Source organism: Plectropomus leopardus, chromosome 5 (assembly GCF_026936395.1).
Source record: "Plectropomus leopardus strain MGB_pleo_1.0 chromosome 5, ASM2693639v1, whole genome shotgun sequence".
NCBI classification, from domain to species: Eukaryota; Metazoa; Chordata; class Actinopteri; order Perciformes; family Serranidae; genus Plectropomus; species Plectropomus leopardus.
The window spans coordinates 35,180,091-35,203,448 of NC_142180.1; the positions used below are offsets into that span (position 1 = coordinate 35,180,091).

The window sequence follows — 23,358 nt, forward strand, 5'->3', positions numbered from 1 at the left end:
CTGATCGAAGCAGATGTAGCCCAGCAGAGTCTGACAAACGGCATTGATCAGCTTCACTTTCCGTTCAGTCCTCCATTGAAAACAGCTACTTTTTGGAAAGTATGAATCATAAAGCTGGTTATATGAGACTTTGGATTACACTGCATGAGTTATGTGAGTGTTGGTAAACAGATGTTTTCATATAGTTTTGCTGTTATATGCAGACCCCTGTCAGAATTTTTTCCGGTTTTAGATTTTTTGTTCACCGTGGAGGAATGCAAGAAAAAAAAACTTTTCTTCACGTATTCAGTGTAACAGTGTGCAAAGTTTATAATAAAAACTGTCATTTTGTGGATTCAGTATTCCTTTAGGCTGAACTTGAAAAAATGTGAATGTATCCTTTAAGCTAAATAAACAATTAAGAAAACACATACTATGAAAATTAGGCAGTTATGCTCAGTTCATGAGAAGAACAAGACGGCCACCATGTATATTAAATGTACATGATAACAAATATAATGACGCTTTTTCTATTTACTACCGGCATCATTCATTTTCTTCTAACCAAAACAGAATTTTCTGCAGTTTTTGGATTCTTTGTTTAACAAGGAGGCATGCAAAAAAAAAAAGGTTTCTTTACAAATTCAACACAGGACGAGAAATTGAAATACAAACGGTCATTTTGTGGGTGAATTATTCCTTTAAATCAATAGTCAGACACCCTTATGTTGTATATTTGATGTACGGCCACAAAACGAGACCTTCCTAACTTTCTTCTGGTGTAAACGATTGGAGGAAAAATCCCCAGTCCTTGTTTTGTGCAAAAATACGGGACAAAATTCAGCTGAAGCTCATGTGATGCCTCCGCAGGCTGATTTTTCAAATTCAGTCTTTCCAGTACAAAATTCACTCTTTGTGTTTCCTCTGTTTATTTTGGTACTGAGCGGCAGCAGAGGGGAAATTTTGTGCTAAAGACGATAACTGAAAGATATTCCATGATTTCAGTAACGCTGAAACCTCATATTAGCTTCAGATGAACTTTTGGAAATATTTTTGCACAAACATGGACAGTGGATTTGTCTTCCATCACTGATGCTGAAGGTGCATTGAAACAAATATTTTAATGGTCAATACGAACAGGAGGAGTGATTACAGCAAGCAAAGCCTACAATGAACATCTGGGCACCTGGCTATTGGTAAGTACTGCTACTGGCCATTCACATTAAAGATCATTAGGATAATTTGGAGAATTTTAACTTGTTTTGTTAAGCATGTCTTTTTTTATGTTGTCTAATCGAGTCTTAAAATCATAAAATATGTGTTTTGAGTCTGATTGCAGTCCAAGTCATATGACTTGAGGCCAAACTCCATTAAAATGACTATAAACTAGGTCGTGATCACGTGATTGATTATAAAATTGAGACTGGCGAGTCTCTGGTAAAAATATGGCAGATGTAATTTGTCTGAGGGAAAAAGTAAGTGGACTTATTTATTTTAAACATTATCATGTAACATATCACTCTATGTCGTCACTCTAAAATCCAGCGGATCTGTGAATGCAGCACAGCAGGCTGACTTTCCATGACTTCTTTTTTCCTCAGCAGCAGTTTGTCATTTGCAGGGTGGATAATTGATCTGTCGATACACTCACAGCTGATCAGATCACATGAATGTATGAGAGGAGCTGTTTGCAGATGTTTGTAAGTGATAACAAAGTTTTAAACCCAGGAGAACGAACGGTAATTTTCACTTTTAATGTGCCTGACGTTCTGCTGCGTCGCCTCTGCTCCAAGTGTGCTATGAACCGCAAGACGGTATATAATATTCCTATAGAGCTCCTCATTAACAGTCCAGCTCCAAAAATCTATTTGTGGCAGCGGATGATTTAGTTGTGGCGGCCTGCTACAAATAACTGAATGTGTGGGAAATCCTAAGATTTACTCCGTGCCACACAAGTTTAATGAAGACAACATTTCGATCCTACTTTGATCTTTTTTAGGTCAAAATGTTTGAAAATTGAAACCACAACTATATTTATACATAATGCACACCAATGGGGTGACAAGCTCTGTGATGGAAAGTGTGGTTAACCATCTAAACCACTCAGGGTGGTAAAAGAAATTTGACATTTTTTTCAAGGTTTCCCACACATTCATTTATTTGTGGCAGCCTGCCATGATTAAAACATCTGCCACCACAAATAGATTTTCTATCTTGGATTGTTCATTAGGAGCGCTGTTGAAATATAAATACCGGTTATTCATTGCACCACACTTAGAGCGCCGAGCATAAGCTGGGCACAGATGGAGCAAAAGTATGTCAGGCCCACTAAACAAAAACCTTAACTGCTCACTCTGCTGGGCCTAAAAGTTTGCATCCACTCGCAGCAGCTGCTCCTCTCATCTATCGATCTGATGTGATCAGCTCTGAATGGACTGAATCAACAGAACAATTATCCACCAGTAGAGACACAAACTGCTGTTGTGGAAAAACTTAACTCATGACGAGCTCTGTCTGTGCTGCATTCATGGACCCGTATAAACCTCTGAATTTAGAGAGGGGATACAGAATTATTATTAAAAGTTTTTTCTTTCGATGCACGATGCATCGATACACATATACTAAAAATAAAAATATCTGTGACTTTAAGGAAATTAAGGGGGAAAAAAACCAAAAACAAACAAGGAAATGACTGGAAATGTACTTAAAATAATTCTGTAACATTATTTTAAATATAGGATTAATAATTTAGCTTATTGGATTTTTTTGCTATCTTATTTTAAATAATTATCAGAATCTGCTAATTTCTTGCAGTTTGTGGGACATTGTTGTTAGGATGCTCATTGCCTTTCACCCCTATGTTTCCTTAGGAAATCTAAAAAAAATGCTTATGGTTTAAACCTTTAATGCTTTAAATACTTGTGAAAAGGCATCTGAGCACAGCCCAAGAAAAGTGATCCAGGTTCCAAAGGGTTAAGGTCGTAACGCCACATAAACAGACACATGCTGCTAATCCCCTGGATGCATCCTTATGCCGTTCTGTGTATACAGTTTGTGTGGGAGGAGCGGCGAATTTACACGTGTTGCATAACTTATTTAAATTATGTAACATTCTGTCTCCAAATTTACAAAGAAAGCATTAATTTAGGATAAGCAACTGAACAGATCAAATGAGGGGCCTGAAGAGGGACGCTGAACAAAGGAATGAGAAGCACTTGGAAGATTTTTGCAGCAGAGGTCAAGTGCTGAGAGTGTCAGAGGCCAGATATCCCGGGAGGGACGAATGCCTGTGGGTATTATGACCAGCAAAGCAGAGATGAGCGTCCGGCCTCCACCAATAGGTGTCAGCCTTCTATCCTTCCTGCTTTAAGAGCTCTGAGAACTGAAGAAAGTGTGTTAGTGTGTGGGTCCTTGCGTTAGGGTGGCTGGCTCCAGGAAGCATCTGGAGCTGGACGCTTCTGCAGTTGGCTGCAACTCAAATGGACAGACAGAGTTGTTGGACTCTGTGCATGAACTCAGCGGAGAGCTCGGGGCTGTCTTTGCTTTCTGTGCCGACTCTTCGACAGTTACTGACAACCAAGAAAATGTAATGCAACAACACTTTCTCTCACCTGACAATCGTACGAGTTCTCCGGTGGAGGAGGAAGGAAAGAGCCAGAGGACGGTGGGAAACCGGTTGAGTCCTCGGCAGGTGGTGGAGGGGGAGGGTAGTCCGCTGGGATGGACGCACATGCAAAGACACAAACACACCAAGAGAAACAAAAACAGCTCATTAAATACTTCCTCTTTTTTTTCCTACATTCAAACGGTCACAATTGTAACAGAACAGACTCATCATTGAATTAACACATCATATTTTTATCATTTTATTAACATTCTGGGTGCTAAAATAGATTAAACACATGCCAAAAATGTTTTTAACAAAAGTTTAAGAAAAGCAGGGTACAAATCTAAGCATTAACCCATGGAAAACAGGAAAAAAGGATATGAGCAACTTTTCAAAAATGATTCACAGATTACAAAAATTAGTAGATATAGAAAAGTTTAAATCAAAAAGCTAGGGAAAACATATATTTACAATGATCATAATTACATACCTAAAATTATGTTGGAGAATTTTTTTCCCTTTTTTTTCAGGTTATTTCCTTGATTTTTATTTATTTTTTTCTTTTTTTCAAACTTTTTCAGGTAATTTTCTTGTACTCTTTTTTTTTTAACTAATATCTTGAAAAATTTTGGATCTTTTCTCTTTGCCTTCTTCCTGTGTTTTTGAAAGAATTCAAGTCGGTTTGCTCAGGTTTCAAAGGGTTAAGTGCATTATATAAACTCCTTCAGCCTCATCAGAGACATAGGTGGACAGCAGAGAGTTCACGTGACGCTCTCCATAGTCAGCGCTGAAAGGAGATTACACAGTTAACTGAGGTGACTGTGTATAAATGTATGAATGGATGAGCCTGACTTCTTTTATGCTGACATGTGGACAATGTGCACACACATCTCTGTGAAACCACATCCATCCATTCAAAAAAAACCATGCACATGAAACTGACTGTGTCAAATTGTGTAATATGCTGAGCACTTCATTGTAAACAGGGTCCATTTGTATTTGAGGAAGCAACAACAGATGAAGAGGATATTGTGATGGGTGAAGTGTTATAAAGTGTTCTTAAAAATAGTTTGTATGATGTTATCTACCAATGAGATGCAATTGCTTCACTATTGTAGCTTAATACACAAGATAAAGCTGCTATGATCAATATTTTTAGCAAATAAAACAGGGTTCTCTCATAGTACTGAACCTGCATTAAAATATCACTGAACTCTGCAGCTCTTCTCAGCTGTAAGAAGCGTTTTAGCCACGTTAAAAAAATACTTTAACTCCTAAATAACCATCTGTAAATCAGTTACTCAACTGAGTTACTCATCCCTTGTTACACTGAATTCATGAGAAAAACATTTTTCTCACGTACCTCCACAGTGAATGAAGAATAACAAAAAAAGGCCAAATATTTCAGGAACCTAAGTAAACACTATCAGCCTTCAACAACAAAAAAACTATTAAAACATCTGTTTACTAACTCTCACACAACTCGTGCATTATAATACAAGCTTTACTTATCCAGACATATGCTAAATACTTCCCAAACACATGCACCTTTACTAAAACATAAAAACATGTCAGTAAAGAGTCTCAGCACGGCCGAGAGGCTGTGCCTGGTCATTTAGAGGCTGAAGTATTCCTTTAAGCTCACTGTTTTTTGTGCTGCTTTCAATTCTTAAATATCTAAAATAAAGGACAAAGACAAAGTTATCCAATTGCCAGAGAACATATTGGAGCATTTAGATGCTAAAGAGACAAGACATTTCTCTCAGAATTTGGTAGAAACCAAAAATGGAGCAAAAATAAGCAAATATTGGACTTAAATTCATCAGGTGAAATAGAGAAATAACTCCAAACGAACACTAGTGCTGCTCTGTGTCAGCTGGATGTGTCAATAAAAAAAGTGTTTGCCAACATATCAACTTGATTAGTGAAAATATGTTTTGTTATGTTTCTGCACAAAGTGGCAAAAAAATGTGTTTAATTTTAATATCAGTTATTGTTAGTAGTCTGTCCTCTCTGTTTTGCATAGATATTTGAAATTGAGGTTATTGTGTTTATTTTATTTATTCAGTTTACTGAGTTAGGACAGTGCACATTAATCAACATATCAGCAGTAAGCATCAATGTAAATACGCTGGAATTAGCACAATTGCTAAAATTCATCTGTAGTTTTATAGCTGCAACGCATAATTTCATTTAGTGTAACGGAGCTGCATTGCCGACAAGTAATAGTGACTTTCAGGTCATGCAAACACCCAAGAATCAGACTGATTACTGTGACATGACACAGCATTTAAGAAACTTTAGTCACTGAGAATATCTTAATCTAGATACCCATATTTCTAAATAAATCATTTGAAAGATATAATTCTTAAAAACCAGCATCTATGCAACGTGCTGAGAAGTTTGGATGATTCATCACAAATTGTTTGAACTGCAAAATCAAATCAGATGTTGGAAAGAGGTTGAACTGTTATTACAAAGGAGGGAGAGAGAGTGAAAGAGACAAAAAAATGGAGCTTCGTCATCACACGTCAATGGACTGACACACATAATTGTAGTAATTTGGTTAACTAAGAAGAACTAATCTGGAGCAAGCATGTGTTTTTTTGTTTTTTTTTCCTCCTGCGGTGATTGAAAATGTAAATGTCGTGTTAGAAATGGGTTAGCCTAGGTGTTTGTTCTGCCAGCGGAGGAGAAACAAGCCAAATTTGTAGTTCTAAAGTCTGCGCTAATCCAAGGATTGCATCCAACCACATGTTTCAGACAGGATAAGGAGCTACGTGCCAAATTAAATTCTGATTTGGCTTCTCTTGGCACAGGACTTAAGACTGAATCATTTGACCATGTACTTCTAAGTACCAAACCAGACATGAGCTTTGCAAATTAAAGGCTTTTATGAGACGTAATGGGAATTTGTTCCAACGCTGAGACTTTGATGAGTCCTGTTCAGAAATTCCATTTGCTTTCCATGGCTTTTATCTGTTTTCATTAGAATCTAATTGATGTCATCAATGTAGTTTATCCAAGGCAGCTGACCAAATTAATTAAGCGTGGTTTTCAGTCGCCTCGACAAAACAGCCGAAAGGATGAAAAAAAAAAAGGAAGGAAGACAGAGAGATAATGCAGCATGGTTAAAATCGGACACATGTCTGCGTCTTGAGCATTATAACGTTTCAGAAATTGTGAGCATTGCATTAAACATTCCCTCTGGGTGCTTGAGGGCCTCCATGTGAATTGTTTATATAATAACCTTGTGACCTCCGCTAAAACTCCAGAGTGCAACAGCTCCTCTAAAACCTCTGGGAGAGAAAATAAAATATGCTGCTCGACAACACGCCTCGGCCCCGGTCCTCCCTCCCCTCCGCGCTCCGCCACCGATCCCCTTTTTGCCAAATATAAGTCGCTTGTAACTTGTGGCTTACAGAGAATTAAAACATTAAGTTTCATGTACGTTTTTCTCGAACATCAAAGAGGTTTTGGATTTCTCATTTCAGGAAACACACGAGTTGTAAGTGTTACAGAGATGCATGTTTTATTGAAGAGGTTTTCTGTATGTAGAACAGTGGAAAGCAGGACTTGGAGCGGGAACAGAGGTCATTAAGTCTCTTTGCTGAAAGGATCTTTCTGGTTATTTTCCCCGCCCAACCTTATTTTTTCGAGTACCTGTCATCATGCCAGTCATTTGGGAGTGAAATGTGTTAATGTGCTAATGTAAAACACAATCATCTGTCGGTGTTTTTATTCCATTTAATCCTTCCAAGCAAAACCATTTTCTCTCATAAACGCCTGCACTCAACCTTGAAGTTGTTTGTGGCTGATTCACGGTCAGCAAAGAAACAGCTGCTTAAAAGAAGCCCTTTTTCAAATGATGTGGCATGCAGCTTTTTCTCTACAATGTAACATTCCTCAATAAAATGAGTTATTTGACTCTGAAAATCACTGGTGACCAGCAGATCTCTCGCTGAGTCATTTAAATGCAGCATTCATTCATATAATAATCATGATTTTATTGGCTTCATCTGAAAAAATGGGAAGCGGTCTCTGTAGTGCTGCAGAAACTCACCAAAGCCAGAGAGTAGCTCAAACACACACTTTCAACACAGCAACTCACACTGCACATATGCGCACATTTAAATAGCTGTGGCTGAACAATTATCACACAGCAAAAAGCAATTAAAGCTGCAACTCAAAGGCGCCCTGTGGAGTTTTCTTGTAAACAAACAAAAGTTATGTTTGCATTCAGTGTTTCTCACCGAAATGCACCGTGTGTGTCCTTGAAGTCACACTTACATGTTAAATGCACACTGTGCCATCTAAAAAAGTTGATTTTACAGATCGGAAACCGATCGCCTCAAAAAATGTAAGTAAATGTAACTATTAATCTTAACTCATGTTAACTTAAAATCTAATTGTAAAGTCTACTTAATCTGTAGTTACATTTACCTAATTCTGTGAAGTCGATGGGACTTAAAAATGACAAGTTTAATTAAATCAATCTTTCTAAGTTTTAGCAACTCCACTAAAGCAAAGACTAACTCACTTCACTGAAGTTTCACTTTCAAACAACAAGGTCATTTCACTTGTCATTTTTAAGTTGCAAAACCTTCACAAAATTACGTAAATACAGATAAATTTCAACTGAACTTAACATTTAAAGTAAACAGAAAATTTTAGGATCAACTTGTCAGATTTAACAGTGCATTTCCTTCCTCATAAAGATTTTTTAAGATTTTAAATTTTGCATCTTTGGTAACTGCCACCAGAGACTTGGATTGAGTACTGAATGTGCCTACCAGGGGCCCAAAGTGTCGGGGCCCCCCTTCTGGCCTTTACTAGCAAAATTTCAAATGTCAAATGAACACGTACAGACCAGGAAGAGACACAAAAAATACACAAAAAGATACGAAACAACCACAACGAGCCAAAAAAAGAAAAAGAAAAAAGATGCAAAATCACCACAAAGTCTGTGCGTCTTACTCCTGTGTAGAAGAGGTGGTGGGCCCCTGTCCATATCTGCGTCCAGGGTCTCATCATCTGCCCATGACCATGCACATCTGTGCATAGATGCTACACTAGGCGGGTTTCTGTTAACCCTCAATTGGAGCACACTGAAATTGTGAATATAATATGCTTAATGGAAACACGTCAATTTTGAAAAAACATGACTCCCATTTATCATAAAAAAGTTTTCATGCTCGCATAAAGTGGTATTTCAGCAAGTCAAAAAAGTCAAAATCTGCAAACACTTTTTTGCTTTTCTAGGTCACATGATGCTGTGGCTGTGTGCTTGTCAGTAGGAACTGGCTCCCTCATGATGCAGCCGGAGCTACAAGAGCTGTTATTGCATCACATAACTCTGAGAAAGTTGAGCGGATCAACCAGAAGTTTTGAATCCACAATTCCTCTGTGAAATCATGAACTATCAGTTCCCAGAAATCCCTCATATGTGGCCGCTCTCTGTTTAAGGGGCTCGCCTTTCCATTATCACTCACATAACTCGGCTACATCGCCTGACAGTTAGTGTGTTGGCTGCAACAGAAATAAACCTGCTATTGTTTTGAACATCCATCACGATGCTTCTTTGAATGTTATCGTCAGAGGAGAAGTTTTCCAATAGCGGTTATTTATATTGGCCTTTATTAGTAGAAGAGGTCATAGTAGTTGTAGTATTGTAAAAAATGATTTAAGAAACACTCAAACTTATATTGAAACTAATGAAACTAAACTAAAACCAAAAACGTTTTAATTAGAAAAAATAAATTATTATACCACCCTGGAAACTAAGTTTATCTGACTAAACTGAATTGAAAACAAAAGTTAAAAAGGAAATAAAAATAAAAACTCATGAAAAATCAAAAATTATATAACTCTTCTTATAGGGTGATCTAAAAATAAGAGTGAGATATAGGGAGAGTGAAGCAAGAGGACAGAAATGCAACTTATTTCCTAACTGTTTCAATATCTAAATAGATTTTAAAAAGATAACAGGAACTGTCCAAAACATTGGTTTGAAGTGTTACGAAATGGGTGAACAAAAAAATCTACATACTGAAAAAAACTTGTATTTTGTGATTTCTCCCTGCTTTTCTACTTCTCTTTCCTTTACCAGAATTATTTTCTGTCCCCATCAAAAGAGGACCTTCTTTCCTCTGAACTACAGAGAGTCTGTGACACAACATCTGGAGAAAAAAAATCAGTTTAATTTTAAAAATGTGAAGATCTGTAGGAACTGAAAATGGTGACCCTCATTCAAAGGTCAGACAGATACGCTATTTCTGCGATATTTTATGTGAAAAGTCAAAACTTTGGTTGAGCCCCCCCAAAAAAATCAGGCCTGATGCTACGTGCATCCATGGAGTTTCTTTCTGAAGCCGACCCTATCCCGAACCACCACAGCAGTTTTGAGCCCAAGCCCAATTAAATCTACATCCGAATTTACACTGCAAGATGCAGGCTATAACAAGGCTAAAAACACGACACTAGAGACTTTTTTCAAAACAACTTGGCATGTCGGGGCTTCAGGTAACTTGGATTACTTCGGATGAGTTGTTTGGAGACATTTTGTGGTTTTATTACTGTTTTTTTTTTAAATGTTTAAATCCTGGTCACCATTTGCTTTGATTGTTTAAGACATGAGTGCCACACCTTTTCCCCGTGAACCTCCAGCAGTGTTTTGTGGACTATAGAAGGTAGAAGGTAGATTTGTTAGTCATTTAAAAAAAAAAAAAAAAAGGTTTAAAAAACAAAATTTCATTTGTCCTTGGTCCAGCCATTAACTGCCTTCTCAAGTTTGTCAAACTGACTGCTACGGGCAAATATTGGCCAAAGGCAAAATACTTGCAATGTGGCAAGGTGAGTTACACAATGAGAAGAATTTGCTTGGCATTTAGTGTGAATCCACTGTGTTTTGTCAGTTTAAATCTAATTCTTAATTTTAGCATTTTTCATCAGATATGGCACAACAAGGGAAAAGACAGTAAAGTCTTTTACTCTGCATTTAAAAAAAAAAATCATGTTCATATGATAACACTGTGAGAAGGATCCTCGTGCTGACACAAAAACAACCGAAAACACTGAAAAAAGTAATGCCTACATAACCCTGCCACACAACTTTAATAAAGACAACCTGATCCGACTTTGAACCCTAAACAAATTAGTCTTTTCATGAAAACCTGTGAAATAATGCAAAGAGCAACTTGTTAAGAAATGCTCCACAATCAGGAAGTTAGTGGATGGGAAAAATTAGTTAAAAAAACAAAAACAAAAGTTGGGGGAAAAAAAGTCCAAAAAGCTGCATTTATAAATAATCATAGTTATACATTCAAAAATATTTAACAGGATTTCTAAGCACTTTTTTCAGGCCATGTCCTTGTTTTTGTTTTTTAGTGTTATTGTTTGTTTTTCATTTTCACCCTTTGTTTGTTTTCCCTAATTTTTAGGTAATTTTTATTTATACAGACAATAATTCTTTATTTTGGGGTTGTTGTTTTTTAAGTTACTCACTGCCCTCTTCCCATAATTTTGACAGAAATCAAGCCATTTTGCTCGGGTTTCAAAGGGTTAAAAAAATACAAACCTAATGTAACGCCCCCTCCCCGACTCAAACCCTCGATCTCTGCCTTCATCACCCAGTATTTCTCCTATTCCTGAATAAATCTAAAAACCAACACGGGTTTGAGCTGTTGAGCACTGTGTGTCGTGCAGATCTGCGCGGCGCTGACGCCGTCATGTCACGTCAAAGCAGTGTGAACGAGGCAGAGCGAGAGCGGCTTCTGTGCCGTGAATGAAGCCGGCTCCATTTGTGACAATAGGGAGTTGAAAGCTCCAAGTGAGCACTAATGAGAGAAGCAGCAGGAAGACCTACTTAATACGACAACTTCCCCTGTCTTTATTGAGCAATTACTTTTAAGTAGCTTCTTTGTGAACAAGGAATCCTAATCAGTGATTAAAGTTATTTGAGAGGCCATAAGAGGTATAATTGGTTATCGGGATCCGGAGTATTGTTAAGAGGAGGATAAAAAGGGTGGAGATGGATCCAGCTGTGACACCGCGACTAATATTAAACTTAGTTTTTCAAGTAAGTGACACATTTATAAACACTTGGAGTACTGTATACGACTAATGACGGCCAACTCTGATACGCTTGCTTTAAACTACGGATTTTGTTGCAGGATGACACACAAAAAAGTGGTAGATTATAGTGCTTTGTAGGAAGAAAAGGTTGCACATGAGAGTTTTTTAATAGTTCTGCTCTTTGGTGAGGATTAGTACACTCAGTGGGAGCTGAAGGTTGAGCATATGTTTATAGAATTACATATGTACAATATTATCAGAGTTATATGTGTGTAAGCGCCGGCCATCTGGTGTTTAAAGACTTAGGACAAAGCCCAGCACGACTGTCTTTCGCATAATGCATCCAACATTTCAGTGAAGTGTTTGCAAAAGAAAAAGCACAGGAGATAAAACTGAAGAAACCTCAAACACAGGGAGAGTTTCGTCCCGTCACTATAAAAAAAACACACAAAAAAAACACAGCATGTTGCCTGTGTGTTGCCTGTGTGCACTGAACATAAATTATCTCCCAGGATGTGAACTTGATTTATTGCTGAAAGCTTCTGTTCACGCACGCTGCAATGAGCCAAAATAAGGGCAGGGGAGTGAAACAGTTGTGTCCACGTGTCACGGGACAATCACAGCTCTACTTAAAGGGATAGTTCACAATTTTTGATTTCGGGTTGTATGGAGAACTCATTTGTAGACAGTATATTACACACAGTGGACGTCAGTCTGCAAGCTCCCAATATCGAGGAGCCGACTGAAGGCTAACATAGATGCTAAGCAACGTAGCGCTGTAGGGTAACATCATCATCTGTATTTAACCCTTTGAAACGTGAGCAAACTGGTTTGAATTCTTTCAGAAAAATGTGGAGAAGACAGCAAGCAACCTAAAAAGACATGGTCCAAAAACAAGTAGAGAAATAATAAATAAATAGGTAAATGAATAAATGACGGGGAAAGAAGTTAAAGAAATAAAAAAGTGCTTAACATTAACAGTCTTTACCTTAGATCTTCCATTAAACATTTTTCTTTAACATAATTTTAAATATAAGTCCATTGCGATTATAAATACAGTTTTCGGTCCGGTTCTCGTGCTTTTGATTTTTGGTTATTGTTATGATATTAAAACATGCTACTTGTTGGCACTTGTGCACTGATCTAAGTTCTGTCTCTTTAAATATAAAGAATTAGAATATAAAAATACAATTAAAAAAAGGCACTTTAGCTTACTTGTGCACTAACTAGGCACAAAAAAAAAATAAAAAAAAATCAGTAGCTGATGCTAATATCAGTGAAATTTCATAATTCTCCATTTCTAATTTGATACTATGGGAAACAAGGACAAAACAAAAATCCCATTTTCATAAATTCATCTACTTTGTTGTTATTTTTTTTTAATAATATTCCAATAATCCCCTTTTTAAAACTTTTTTTGAGGGGTAATTTTCTTGTCACCTTTTATTAATTTCTTGCAATTTGCGAGACATTTTTTGCCAAGTCGCTCATTGCCTTTTCCCCGTGTTTTTGAAAGAAATCAAACCAGGGTTCAAATGGTCACATGTGAAAGGCATCTGAACGCAGCAAAAGAAAACTGATGTCGATCCACGTTTCAAAGGGTTAATACACTGACTATAGATAAGCACCACAAACAATCCCACAAAATCCTGACTCTCCCTTTAAATTGAGATGTTGGACTGTTTAAATGTCTTCTGTTTCTAAATGGTTAAGCCTTTTTATATTTGAACAAACTTGGACGTAATCTGTATTAAATAAATAAAAGAAATCAGAGAAGCGGCTTCATGTTATTCAGTAGCAAAAAATCTTTAATCCCTCCCAGACAAAGTGGACAAAGTGTTTTAAGTCCTGGGTGTCAGTCCACATGCTTTATCTCCACAAACCCGCTCCAAGCGCGCTGTGGCAGAGGTTGAGTGCACATTGTTTTGACATAATTATGGAGCTGTTTTATTCCATCTTCCGCTGGAGAAGAGCAGCTGAGCCCTGCTCTTAATTAGCATGATATGTATAGAGAAGTGATTTATGACTCCATTTGGTTTGGAGATGGAAGGGAGGGATTTGAGGTCTTTGGAGATATACTTGTTTTAAGTGTAAAGGAGCAGACCGAAATTGGCTTCTGCTAGTCTCAGGAGAATTCCCACGGGAGGAGAAATTCAGATCGGGGAACAATAGGCGGATTATGTTTCAGTATGAAAGCAAAGAAACAAATACTGTGAATAGGTGAATGGTTTTAGAGCCGGAGGTTTTTTTGGGGGTTTTTTTTTTTTTTTTTTCATCTTAAAAACTTGAAACATCAAATGGGCTGAACAATTAGTGCCTCAAAATGGGATGTTAGTGAGGTTTGCTGATGAGTGAAAGCGTGATTCATCAAAGGCAGAGAGAGGAGCGCTGCTGTCATTTCTTATAAACAAACGGGAGAGAGAGCAAATGAAGCCAGTCAAATGTCACGGCAGACAGTCACTGCTGTGTAAACTCAGACGGTTTCATAACTTGAAACCTTTCCAAGCAGCTTCTGCCATGCTGAGAATCTACTGTAAACCTGCAGTCAGTCACTCTATACGACAGCTGTCAGAGGGCGTGCAGGGGTTAACGGGCCATACATCAACTTCAGCCTCATATCACATGACTTTATGACATTTTGTGCTGAAATACCTGTGAGAGGATCCCAGACTAACAAGTTCCACAGTGTAAATATTATGGTGACATTTAAACACAATTACCATCTAATGGATACTTAATGTAATTTATTACACGTCTTAATCTCTTTGATGGAGAACACTTTGCATCAGACGCGTTAATGCACCAAGTGAAACGATAACAAACTGCTTAAAATATCAAACATAAAGGGTTCCTACAGCAGCTTAAAACAACTAAGTTAGTTTTAAAGACTTTTTAAATGCAACTTGGAATTTATGACTAATTTTACAAGAGGAAAAGCAAACATGAACCCACTGTATGTCAGTTACTTACAATTTTCACAAACGTTTGCTGTAACATAAAATATTACTTCATATTACTACATCTCTTGCCTGACCTTAACTATCTGTGACAGTATGTGCGTTTGACATACCGGCGTTGGTTGCCATGTGCTTTTGTTGCCTAAACAAAACCACGTGCAGCGTCATCGCGCCGTGTGCTTGTGTTGACACTATAGCAGAGGAACGTAGCAGACACAGAAGGATACCTAGACAGTAATATGCAAACACTGAAGATCTCTGCAAAGCAGCAACATGTGGGATGAGACCTGGGATTAGGGCGAGTGAGAGTGGCACCAAAATGGGAAATATTTTGTATTTATTGGCGAGTTTTTGTGGTGATTTTGTGTCTCTGACTCTGCATGTGGGAATCAACCGCATTGATTGTGCTGAGTATGAAAAATGCGTATGCACTGTCTTGTACTGTTTGCAGTATGCTGCAAAATCTTGGTTAGAAGCCGTTTTTATGGTTTGGGGATCCTCTGCTCTGAGCATTCAGGCCGAAAACAAAGTACAAGTGTAAGTGGCAACACTATCCTAATCTGTGTGATGTTAATGTGAGAGGCATACAGTAAATTATTTTTTAAAAAGGTCTTTGCTGCAAATTATTTTGAGATTTACGATGCAAGAGATTCATAAAATGGTACTTCCTATGTGCCAAGATTTTTAAGTCTATGAGGGACTTTTTTAAGCTCCTACTGAAGAGTAGAAACAAGAAGAACTTTAAGTAACGAAAGTGTACAAACATGAGCCAAAGCAGCACCATCAACTGTACTATTTAAAAACCCGTTCAAACAATTGTAGTAAAACGTAACGCAGACAAATGGACAGACAGTAAAGCCAAAGCTTAAGTGCAACTGTTCAACTGTGCAACTTTGAGCCATCAAAGTGAAATATAATAATCTTCGAAAGCACGGTGTTGCTCTACAAACTGCCGGCACGTTCACTTCAACATTTTTATTAGCGTGCAAATGCAAAAGTGATATAAAATGATGTGTCATGACTTTCAACTTTTCAAGGATAGTTTTTTTTTTTTCCAAATCGGCTAGGTGTAATTTCAGTTAGCAGGCATATGTGAAGAAAGAGACAAAATAGGGAAAGAAATTAAAGAAACGTACATGATGATAAACAAAACCTGGCGCGTAGACACATATTAGAGCTGTGTTACATCGTCAGCTACAGAAAAAAAATTGCTGCTTTGTTACATTTTAGGGAAAATTATCCAAGGAAGATTACTGCAAAACTTTCATTACACACAACAAAAAAACATAAATTCCCCAAAACTTTCAAAAAATGTTTCTAATTCCATGACTTTTACAGGTTTTCCATGATCGTAATCACACATCACTTCATGGCCGCTCAGTTTGTGCAATCAAACCGAAGAAAAACTTTTTTCCCGTGTGCAAATTAGTTTTTTAAATCTTACTCAGCATTCAAACTTCCTTTGATTGTGAAGACATCACTTTGAAACAACCGACAGGACATGAAGAAAAATATTTTCACAATGTTTTGACCCTTTAGTACGGTGCGAAGTTTTGGAGAAGTGAAACGTTTCATTGAGGCTGCAGAAGAGCCGACAGCAGATGAAACGTGAGACAAAAGGCTCTGCACTGTAAAAAAATATCACGAGAACAAAGAAAAACTTTGAAGCAAAGATTAAAAGAATCAAACAGTTCAGAGACTTTACACGCGCTGCAGACAAAACACAAGTAGTTTTAAGGTATGTGTTCCACTTAGATAAAAGTGGCCTTTGTATACGCTCAGAGCGCGAGCCTGCGGGTTCTACGGGGACAGACACGCTCACTGGTGGATTTCCTGTAAATTCTCCTGGTGACACCCATGAGGGACTTTGACATAACAACCGGTAGTCAGTTTGCCTCTGGCCACTCAAGCAGGGAGGAATAAAAACAGCTTATGCACATGTTCGACACTTTTGAACTGCTCTGAGCAAACAATTAGCGCGTTTCTGGTAACTTAGTGCGAGAAGTTTGATCAAAAACAGCACTTCACGGATGTTTTCAACTTTCACTATGATTATCTCGCAACAAAAAAACTTGTTAACCTTCACAACTGCAGACGAGAAAAAAACCAGCATGTAACTGCCACATAATTACTTCAACATTTACGTGTTTTTATAGAGAAATATAATCATATATATCAAGTTACAGATTCAAATCTATCTATTTATAATGTAAATATATGCTGAATGAGGCTGCTGCTGATGACTCATTCTCGTGTGAATCATTTTCTTGCGGTGCCAGACTCTTTGGTCACGCCGTATGAAACACTCACTTCATACAGAAAAAAAAAATCCCCATTTAAACGCTTGACTAAGATCATTCTAAACAGATATTTGAAGAAGCTGTTTGAAAAGTTGTGGATGAAACGATCGTGCAAGTCATCAGCTCGAGAGATCTCTCTCTTGATCTCAGTGACTTAATATCACAATAAAAAACACTCATCAGAGTCATCAGAAACTGAATCTCTGGTCTGTTTCAGGAATATGACCTCCGTCCTCGACATCACGACACTTTGCTGTCATGCGTCGTTTACACAGAGACGGAGAAGTCCCACAGAGCGTCAACAGACACTAACTACTCGCCAACACATGTTGATCTATACAGACAGCTGCATGCAAATTCAACGGCATGTGTGCAAAACATTTCACCCTGGACACAATTCTATGACTTTCAATAAAAAAAGGGATGTCAAGGTAGAAAGCTATTAGCATAAAATAGGGATGTGAGGTCTCTTTGTTACAACAGATTTCAAGGAAGGCCAGTTAATTCCACGACGCGTTGGTGCACCTGTTACCTCCTCCATCTGCCAAAACATGAAGGCTCTGTTTTCAACAATTTTCAAAGTCTGACAGCAATAAATGACCCACTGTTGTCAATACTGTTTTAACCTAACTGAACCTAATGTGCTTAGGACAAACTGCAAAGGCAGTTTTTATTGCAGGGCTGTTGCACTGGATTGCATTACCTTGAACAGTTATTCCTAATATTTTGTCCACATCTACTACAGTGTGTGCAGAGCTGCTCGTGATCTAATCGCAGATCATGAGCAGCTAATTGCAGTCATATTAGCGTCCTTTTAAAGGAGCCGTGTGTAGGATTTATAGGCATCTAGCAGTAGGGACTGCAAGTTCCAAAAAGTATAAGTACAATATGTTGAATATTTCTCACTTGGAAGAAATTTGGAAATATGTCCATAAGATGTGCAGAAATAGTATAATAGTATGTAAAAGTTTATAAATATAAAAAAATATTGCATTCTGCTACAATGTAACAAACACTGTAGAAACAAGAATAAGAAATCTAAATATATAGGTATGGTTAAAATACATACTGAGAGAGTGATGTCACTGAGATGAAATTGTATGTATGTATATATATATATATATATATATATATATATATATATATACACGCACATGCATACAATTTCATCATTGTTTCATAAAAGGTGTCATTTCCTTGTCACCTTTTGCAATTTTTATTTATTTATTTATTTAAACTGTGGGATATTTCTTGCAAAGCTGGTCATTATCTTTTTTTCCCCCGTTTTTTTTTTTTTTTAAACTTCCTCAGGTTTCAGAGATTTAAATGCTTTTGAAAGGTGTCTGAACACACAAGAAAAATCATGCCAGTGAAAAAGGGTTAAAATACCCCTAAAACTTGCGGAAATTCAGAAAAAAATCAAATTCAAAATCAGTTCAAATGTTGCAGCAAAGAACATAAAAGAACTTGAGTTATCTGTGCCAAAAGCAATCAGGGCCGACCTTCCTACAGTGCATGTACCGCATGAGATCAACTTAAACCCTAAAATCTGATCCGTTGTAAGGAATTTTTGAGTGAAGGGTCACCGTCTGAGACCTATATGTCATTCACTTCCTCCTGCTGGGGTTTAAATCAGAACAAGTTCTCCCTAAAAAATCTGAGGGCAGACCTCTCTAACTGTGCACCGCCCCGTCTGCACCGGCTCCTTTGTCCGCACAATAAACACGGCCTCAGACGGCTCATTCCAGCCCCGATCCCGGCCCCTGCGAGACAAAGGGACAGCGAGGCGCTGTGCCAAATTGACTTGTCCCTAATTTTTATGCTAATCCTCAATTTTACATCAGACGGTCCGCACATTTGATATAAAAGATATTAAATAAATAAATAAAGGGAGACCCAGATAATCTGTTCATAAAGACGTCTTATCCTTTGACAAGTGGAGATGTCTGCAGATGGCTTTACATATTTGCATGTTCAAACTGCTGACAACAACCACTCAGCAGCATCACTATTAAATGTTTTAATAAATGTTGTGACCCACATTTTGCCACTTCAATTTTAACTTCAACATGCTGCAACCTATAGAAAATCTGAAACAAGCAATGAAAAATTAAACACTTATTAATTAGCGTTTCCTCCATATTTCCCATTTCAATCAACAGTAACAGTCAGCACTTTATGTTGCTGCTGTCAAAGTCAGTGTGACCTTTGTACAAAATAGAGAGGAAAAAACCTGTTTAACAATTTTTAAGGTCATCGAGGTCATGAGATAATTACAGTGTAACGCTGATGCAACTGAATTCATAAAAATAAAACATTTACATAACAAAATGTACAAAAATGTGTTTGGACCCTTTTTATATTGTTTCATTAATCTTCTTAACGCCTGGACAATGATTAATTGTGGAATATAAAACTGCGGTAACACGTCCAGATTAAATGTTTTGTAGCAAAATGACATGTTGGAATTATGAGGCTTTAATGACGCTACAAATCATCAGCTGGGAATAAAATCTGTTTTAATTTGCTACAAATCTGTGACCAGAGGGCTGTGAACAATTAAGTTTTTAATCGCAAAAAAATTGCTGATTTTCAGTAGTTTACCCTTTGAAACTTAAATCGACGTCACTTTTGCTGTGCTGTATTCTGACGCCTGTCACAAGTATCTAAATCTTTGAACTCGATTTTTTAAATAAAAAAAAAGGGAATAAGCAACTTGATGTCCCCCAGTTTGCAAGAAATTAGGAGATTTAGAAAATTAATTATTTTTTTAAACCTGGGGAAAAAATGTCAAGACACAATATTTATAATTTTCATAATTATGTATTTTAAATAATTTTAAAATATTCTAATTTTCAAGCACTTTCTTAGGTATGTTTTATTTGTTTTGGTTGTTTGTTTTGTAATGTTCTTGAAATTTTTAACAATTTCTTGCTACTTTTTGGGTCGATTTTTCCCTTTTTTTTTTTTTTACGTTGCTCACTGCCTTCTTCCCACATTTTTGAGAGAAATAAATCCAATCTGCCCAGATTTCAAAGGGTTAATAGTGGTTAACAGCATTTTTTAAAGGCATGTTTACAATTCCATTATCTTACATTTCCAAACAGTTTTCAAGTCCATATTATCAAAGTAAAGCGATCCTTACTTATTGGGAATCAAATGACAGCGTTTGTTGTTAGGTTAGTTGTTTACTGATTCATACAGATCATGTACACCTGAAACTATTGTTCCCCACGATGGTAAGAAATATGACTGATCACAACATGCCAACCTGAGGATGTCACCATGGTGACTGGTCTGTAGTCAGTTTCCAACCATTCAGCAACCGTGCAATTAACTTTTTTTCTTTTAAAAGTATCACGTGTAGATTTGAAACACAGGTGCTCTTTGGATTCAAAGACAAAAATGACCAAATGCATAGGCATCAAACAATTATTAAAGGCTTTTTCACTTCTGCAAAACAGTGTGAACTGGATTTTTTTGGTTTTGGCTGTAGTTAATGTCCGAATAATTTTCATTCAGAGATCTGTGGCGATTCGCATACTCCAAAATAGCACTTTGCTTGCTTTGGTAATGCTGTGAAATGGCCTTGCTGTTTTTCCATAGCCAAAATTTAGCCTAACTTCTGAGCGTTATCTGTCCCCCTTCCTGAGAAGCTAACATGACGGTTGGGATCACTGGATTCCTCCGGTCTTCTAGTTTCATGATACCAGTATCATCACTGTAGCTTTAAAACTCAGCCCATTGCGTCCTGTGTACGACGGGAATGTCAGCTGTCAATTAATGTGATTGAAAACAAAAATATCGTGTTATGTGCATTCCTAAATTGCATCATGACTAACGTGTTAACACTGACAGTCCTCATGAATATCAACATGAAGAGATCGTAGATTTGTTTCTTACTTTCTTCTGGGTGTGACACTAGAAATTAAAGGTAAAATCACTCAAATACTGTAATTGAATGTTATTGTTAAAAACTGGATATCATTATAATTTTTTTCAGAGGGCTCCAAATATATACATACGTTAATTATAGGCTGAGCCAAACTACTTACACCTAGAGCCAAATTTACACATTTTTCCAAGACGAGATGAGTGGTGATGTTTTGGTTTTTTACTCATTTTTGGGCGGAGCTCAAACAGGAGCCGTCTAAGAACAAATTTTTACAAAACTAACATCTGGAGCAGCAGACATGTCCACAACTCAAACCACAAACCCCAACAGACAACAGTGTTTTCAACCTAACAGCGTGCTCACTGCCTCCTAAATTTCATAACCGTTTCCCCTGTTTTGGATGCCGAGGGTTCTCAGAGGGGTTTGAGGGTAGAAGTTTAGATAATGTTCACATTACAACACATAACCCAGATGGGAAGGAGGGAGATACATGGCTGAATATTCAGGTAAACTGTGCACTTAACAGTGTAAAGTGCAAAATAATAAAAAAACTAATTAGAATATTAACAATAATATTGCTAATAAAAAAAGTGATTCTGTAATTTGTACAATATTGCACAGCCGTCAAGTTAATTTCTCTCAGTTACGTTTTTTTTTCAGTGTTCATCGTTCAGGAGGTTTTTACCAGGAGCCGAATTATCCGCAGAGGTCTCTTCCTCTCTCAAACAAATGTATCCGGTGATTAAGACTGGTAAAAACACTGAAAAAAGTTGTTTGATGCTAGAAATCTGCGTTTTTTAGATGCTGTATGGCACTGGCGGGGCTGGAGCTGAGCTGCTGCTAATGTTTGCTCCTTTGATAACTTAACATCCAGACGTTCAGGAGTTTTTTACCGGGAGCAAATTTATCTGCAGATTTCTCTTCCTCTCCAAAACAAACAGCCCATAGGATTTCAAACAGTAAAAACACTGAATAAACAGTTTTATGTTACACATCAGTGTTGCTCCAATGGTGTTGCAGGGGCTGATGTTTGCTCAGTTTGCTTTTTTGATAACTTAATATCCAGAAGTCTGATGATTGAAGTCCTACATCAGGTTAAATATATGGAAAATAAAAGTAAGAATAAAATTGTGCCTTAAAACTGGATAAAATGTAGATTTATACCAGCACCTTGGAGACGTCACAACTCTGACTGTGTCCTTGATAAAACTACAAATTTCTCTGGGTTTGAACATTGTTGGAAATGTCTGGGATAATGTGGGCACACAAACCAGCAAAATATATAACACTGGTCTAATTATTTTTAAATATCTTAATGCAAATATATATTATTTCTTCAACATTTGCAAAAAAATGCCACTTAAATGCCTTTTTGGTAGCATTGAGTAGGTGTCTTCTTCTTTTAGTTTTATTTTCTATCAATGACTTCAAAAGATTTTAAATGACATTATTCTCATATTTTCCTCTTAAAAAAAGAATAAGGTTTCTCCTTTTTGTATAAATCCTCCTATTATTGTGCATCTTTGGGTCAAAAGCCCCGAGCTTATTATGATGTCCTTAAACCTAAAATTCAATCACATCTTAATTCTGTACTTACTTCTCTAAACACCAGGAGTTTAAAAGATATTTTTTTAAAGGAAGCTTAATATTATATCTTCTAATACGAGCGTCTCACTCAACAGATATTCCTCATCAAAGCTGATTATAGAGGCAGTTGTTTCACTGTGAAGTCATATCTGTCTCATGTGAAACACACAGAGTTACGCTCCGCAGAGCCAAGCCTCCACTTCATTCCACTTTATCTCAAACCATCTCCGTCTCAGATGTAAATCTTAATCGTTCCAGACCAAAACTCTGACTGCTGCAATCGAACAAAGACTAATTAAATAAGTTACACATAGAAATTATAGTCCTTGAAGTATATTAATAAATGTGTATGTTACATATTAACTCTTAATGCTGGAACCTGTTTTTTACACAAACCAGCAGCTCCCCAGAGGCCTAAAAGCTCAAGGCTTCCTGGACTCACACATGGCTGCAAACCACAGCGCTCACACTGTATGTTTATTAGAAATGATGCAAAATTGTTCAATGATCGAGAGGAGGGCTAAAATTTCAGGGGAAAATTTCATTTGAAAACTTACAGTGTTCATACGACCACAAAAAGTTTTTGTATATCAATCTGTGACGTGAAGCTACTGAACAGTTTAATGTGGAGCTAAACCATGAAACAGTTTAAAAATGTGTATAAAAACATGATTTTCACCAGAAACGGGGGACGTAGAGGGTGTTTGACAATCACCAGGTGTTTACAGTGGTTACTGTTAATTTGTTTTGTGGTTTGAAATTGATTTTTTCCTACTTTATCTTCCTCTTTTTCGGTGTGAGGTTTACATTAATAATGTAATAATAATGTCCTTAATTGTCCATATTGTGTGTGTGTGTGTGTGTGTGTGTGTGTGTTTCTACTTGTTTGTATAATCACTTCTATGTTTTCTTTTTACATGTTCGAACTAAATCAAATCAAAACAACAAATCCTCTGTCAC

At 37.1% G+C, this 23,358-nt stretch overlaps 1 protein-coding gene across 4 annotated transcripts in view; it reads right to left on the reverse strand.

Annotated features, from left to right (window-relative positions):
* Positions 1 to 23,358, reverse strand: part of lpp (LIM domain containing preferred translocation partner in lipoma) — a 191,538-nt gene that overhangs the window by 102,475 nt on the left and 65,705 nt on the right. For all 4 annotated transcript variants that reach the window (XM_042483690.2, XM_088078082.1, XM_088078081.1 and 1 more), the window contains one exon: positions 3,591 to 3,694. In XM_042483690.2, coding sequence (XP_042339624.1) covers positions 3,591 to 3,694 — 104 coding nt within the window. The remainder of the gene's footprint in view (positions 1 to 3,590; positions 3,695 to 23,358) is intronic.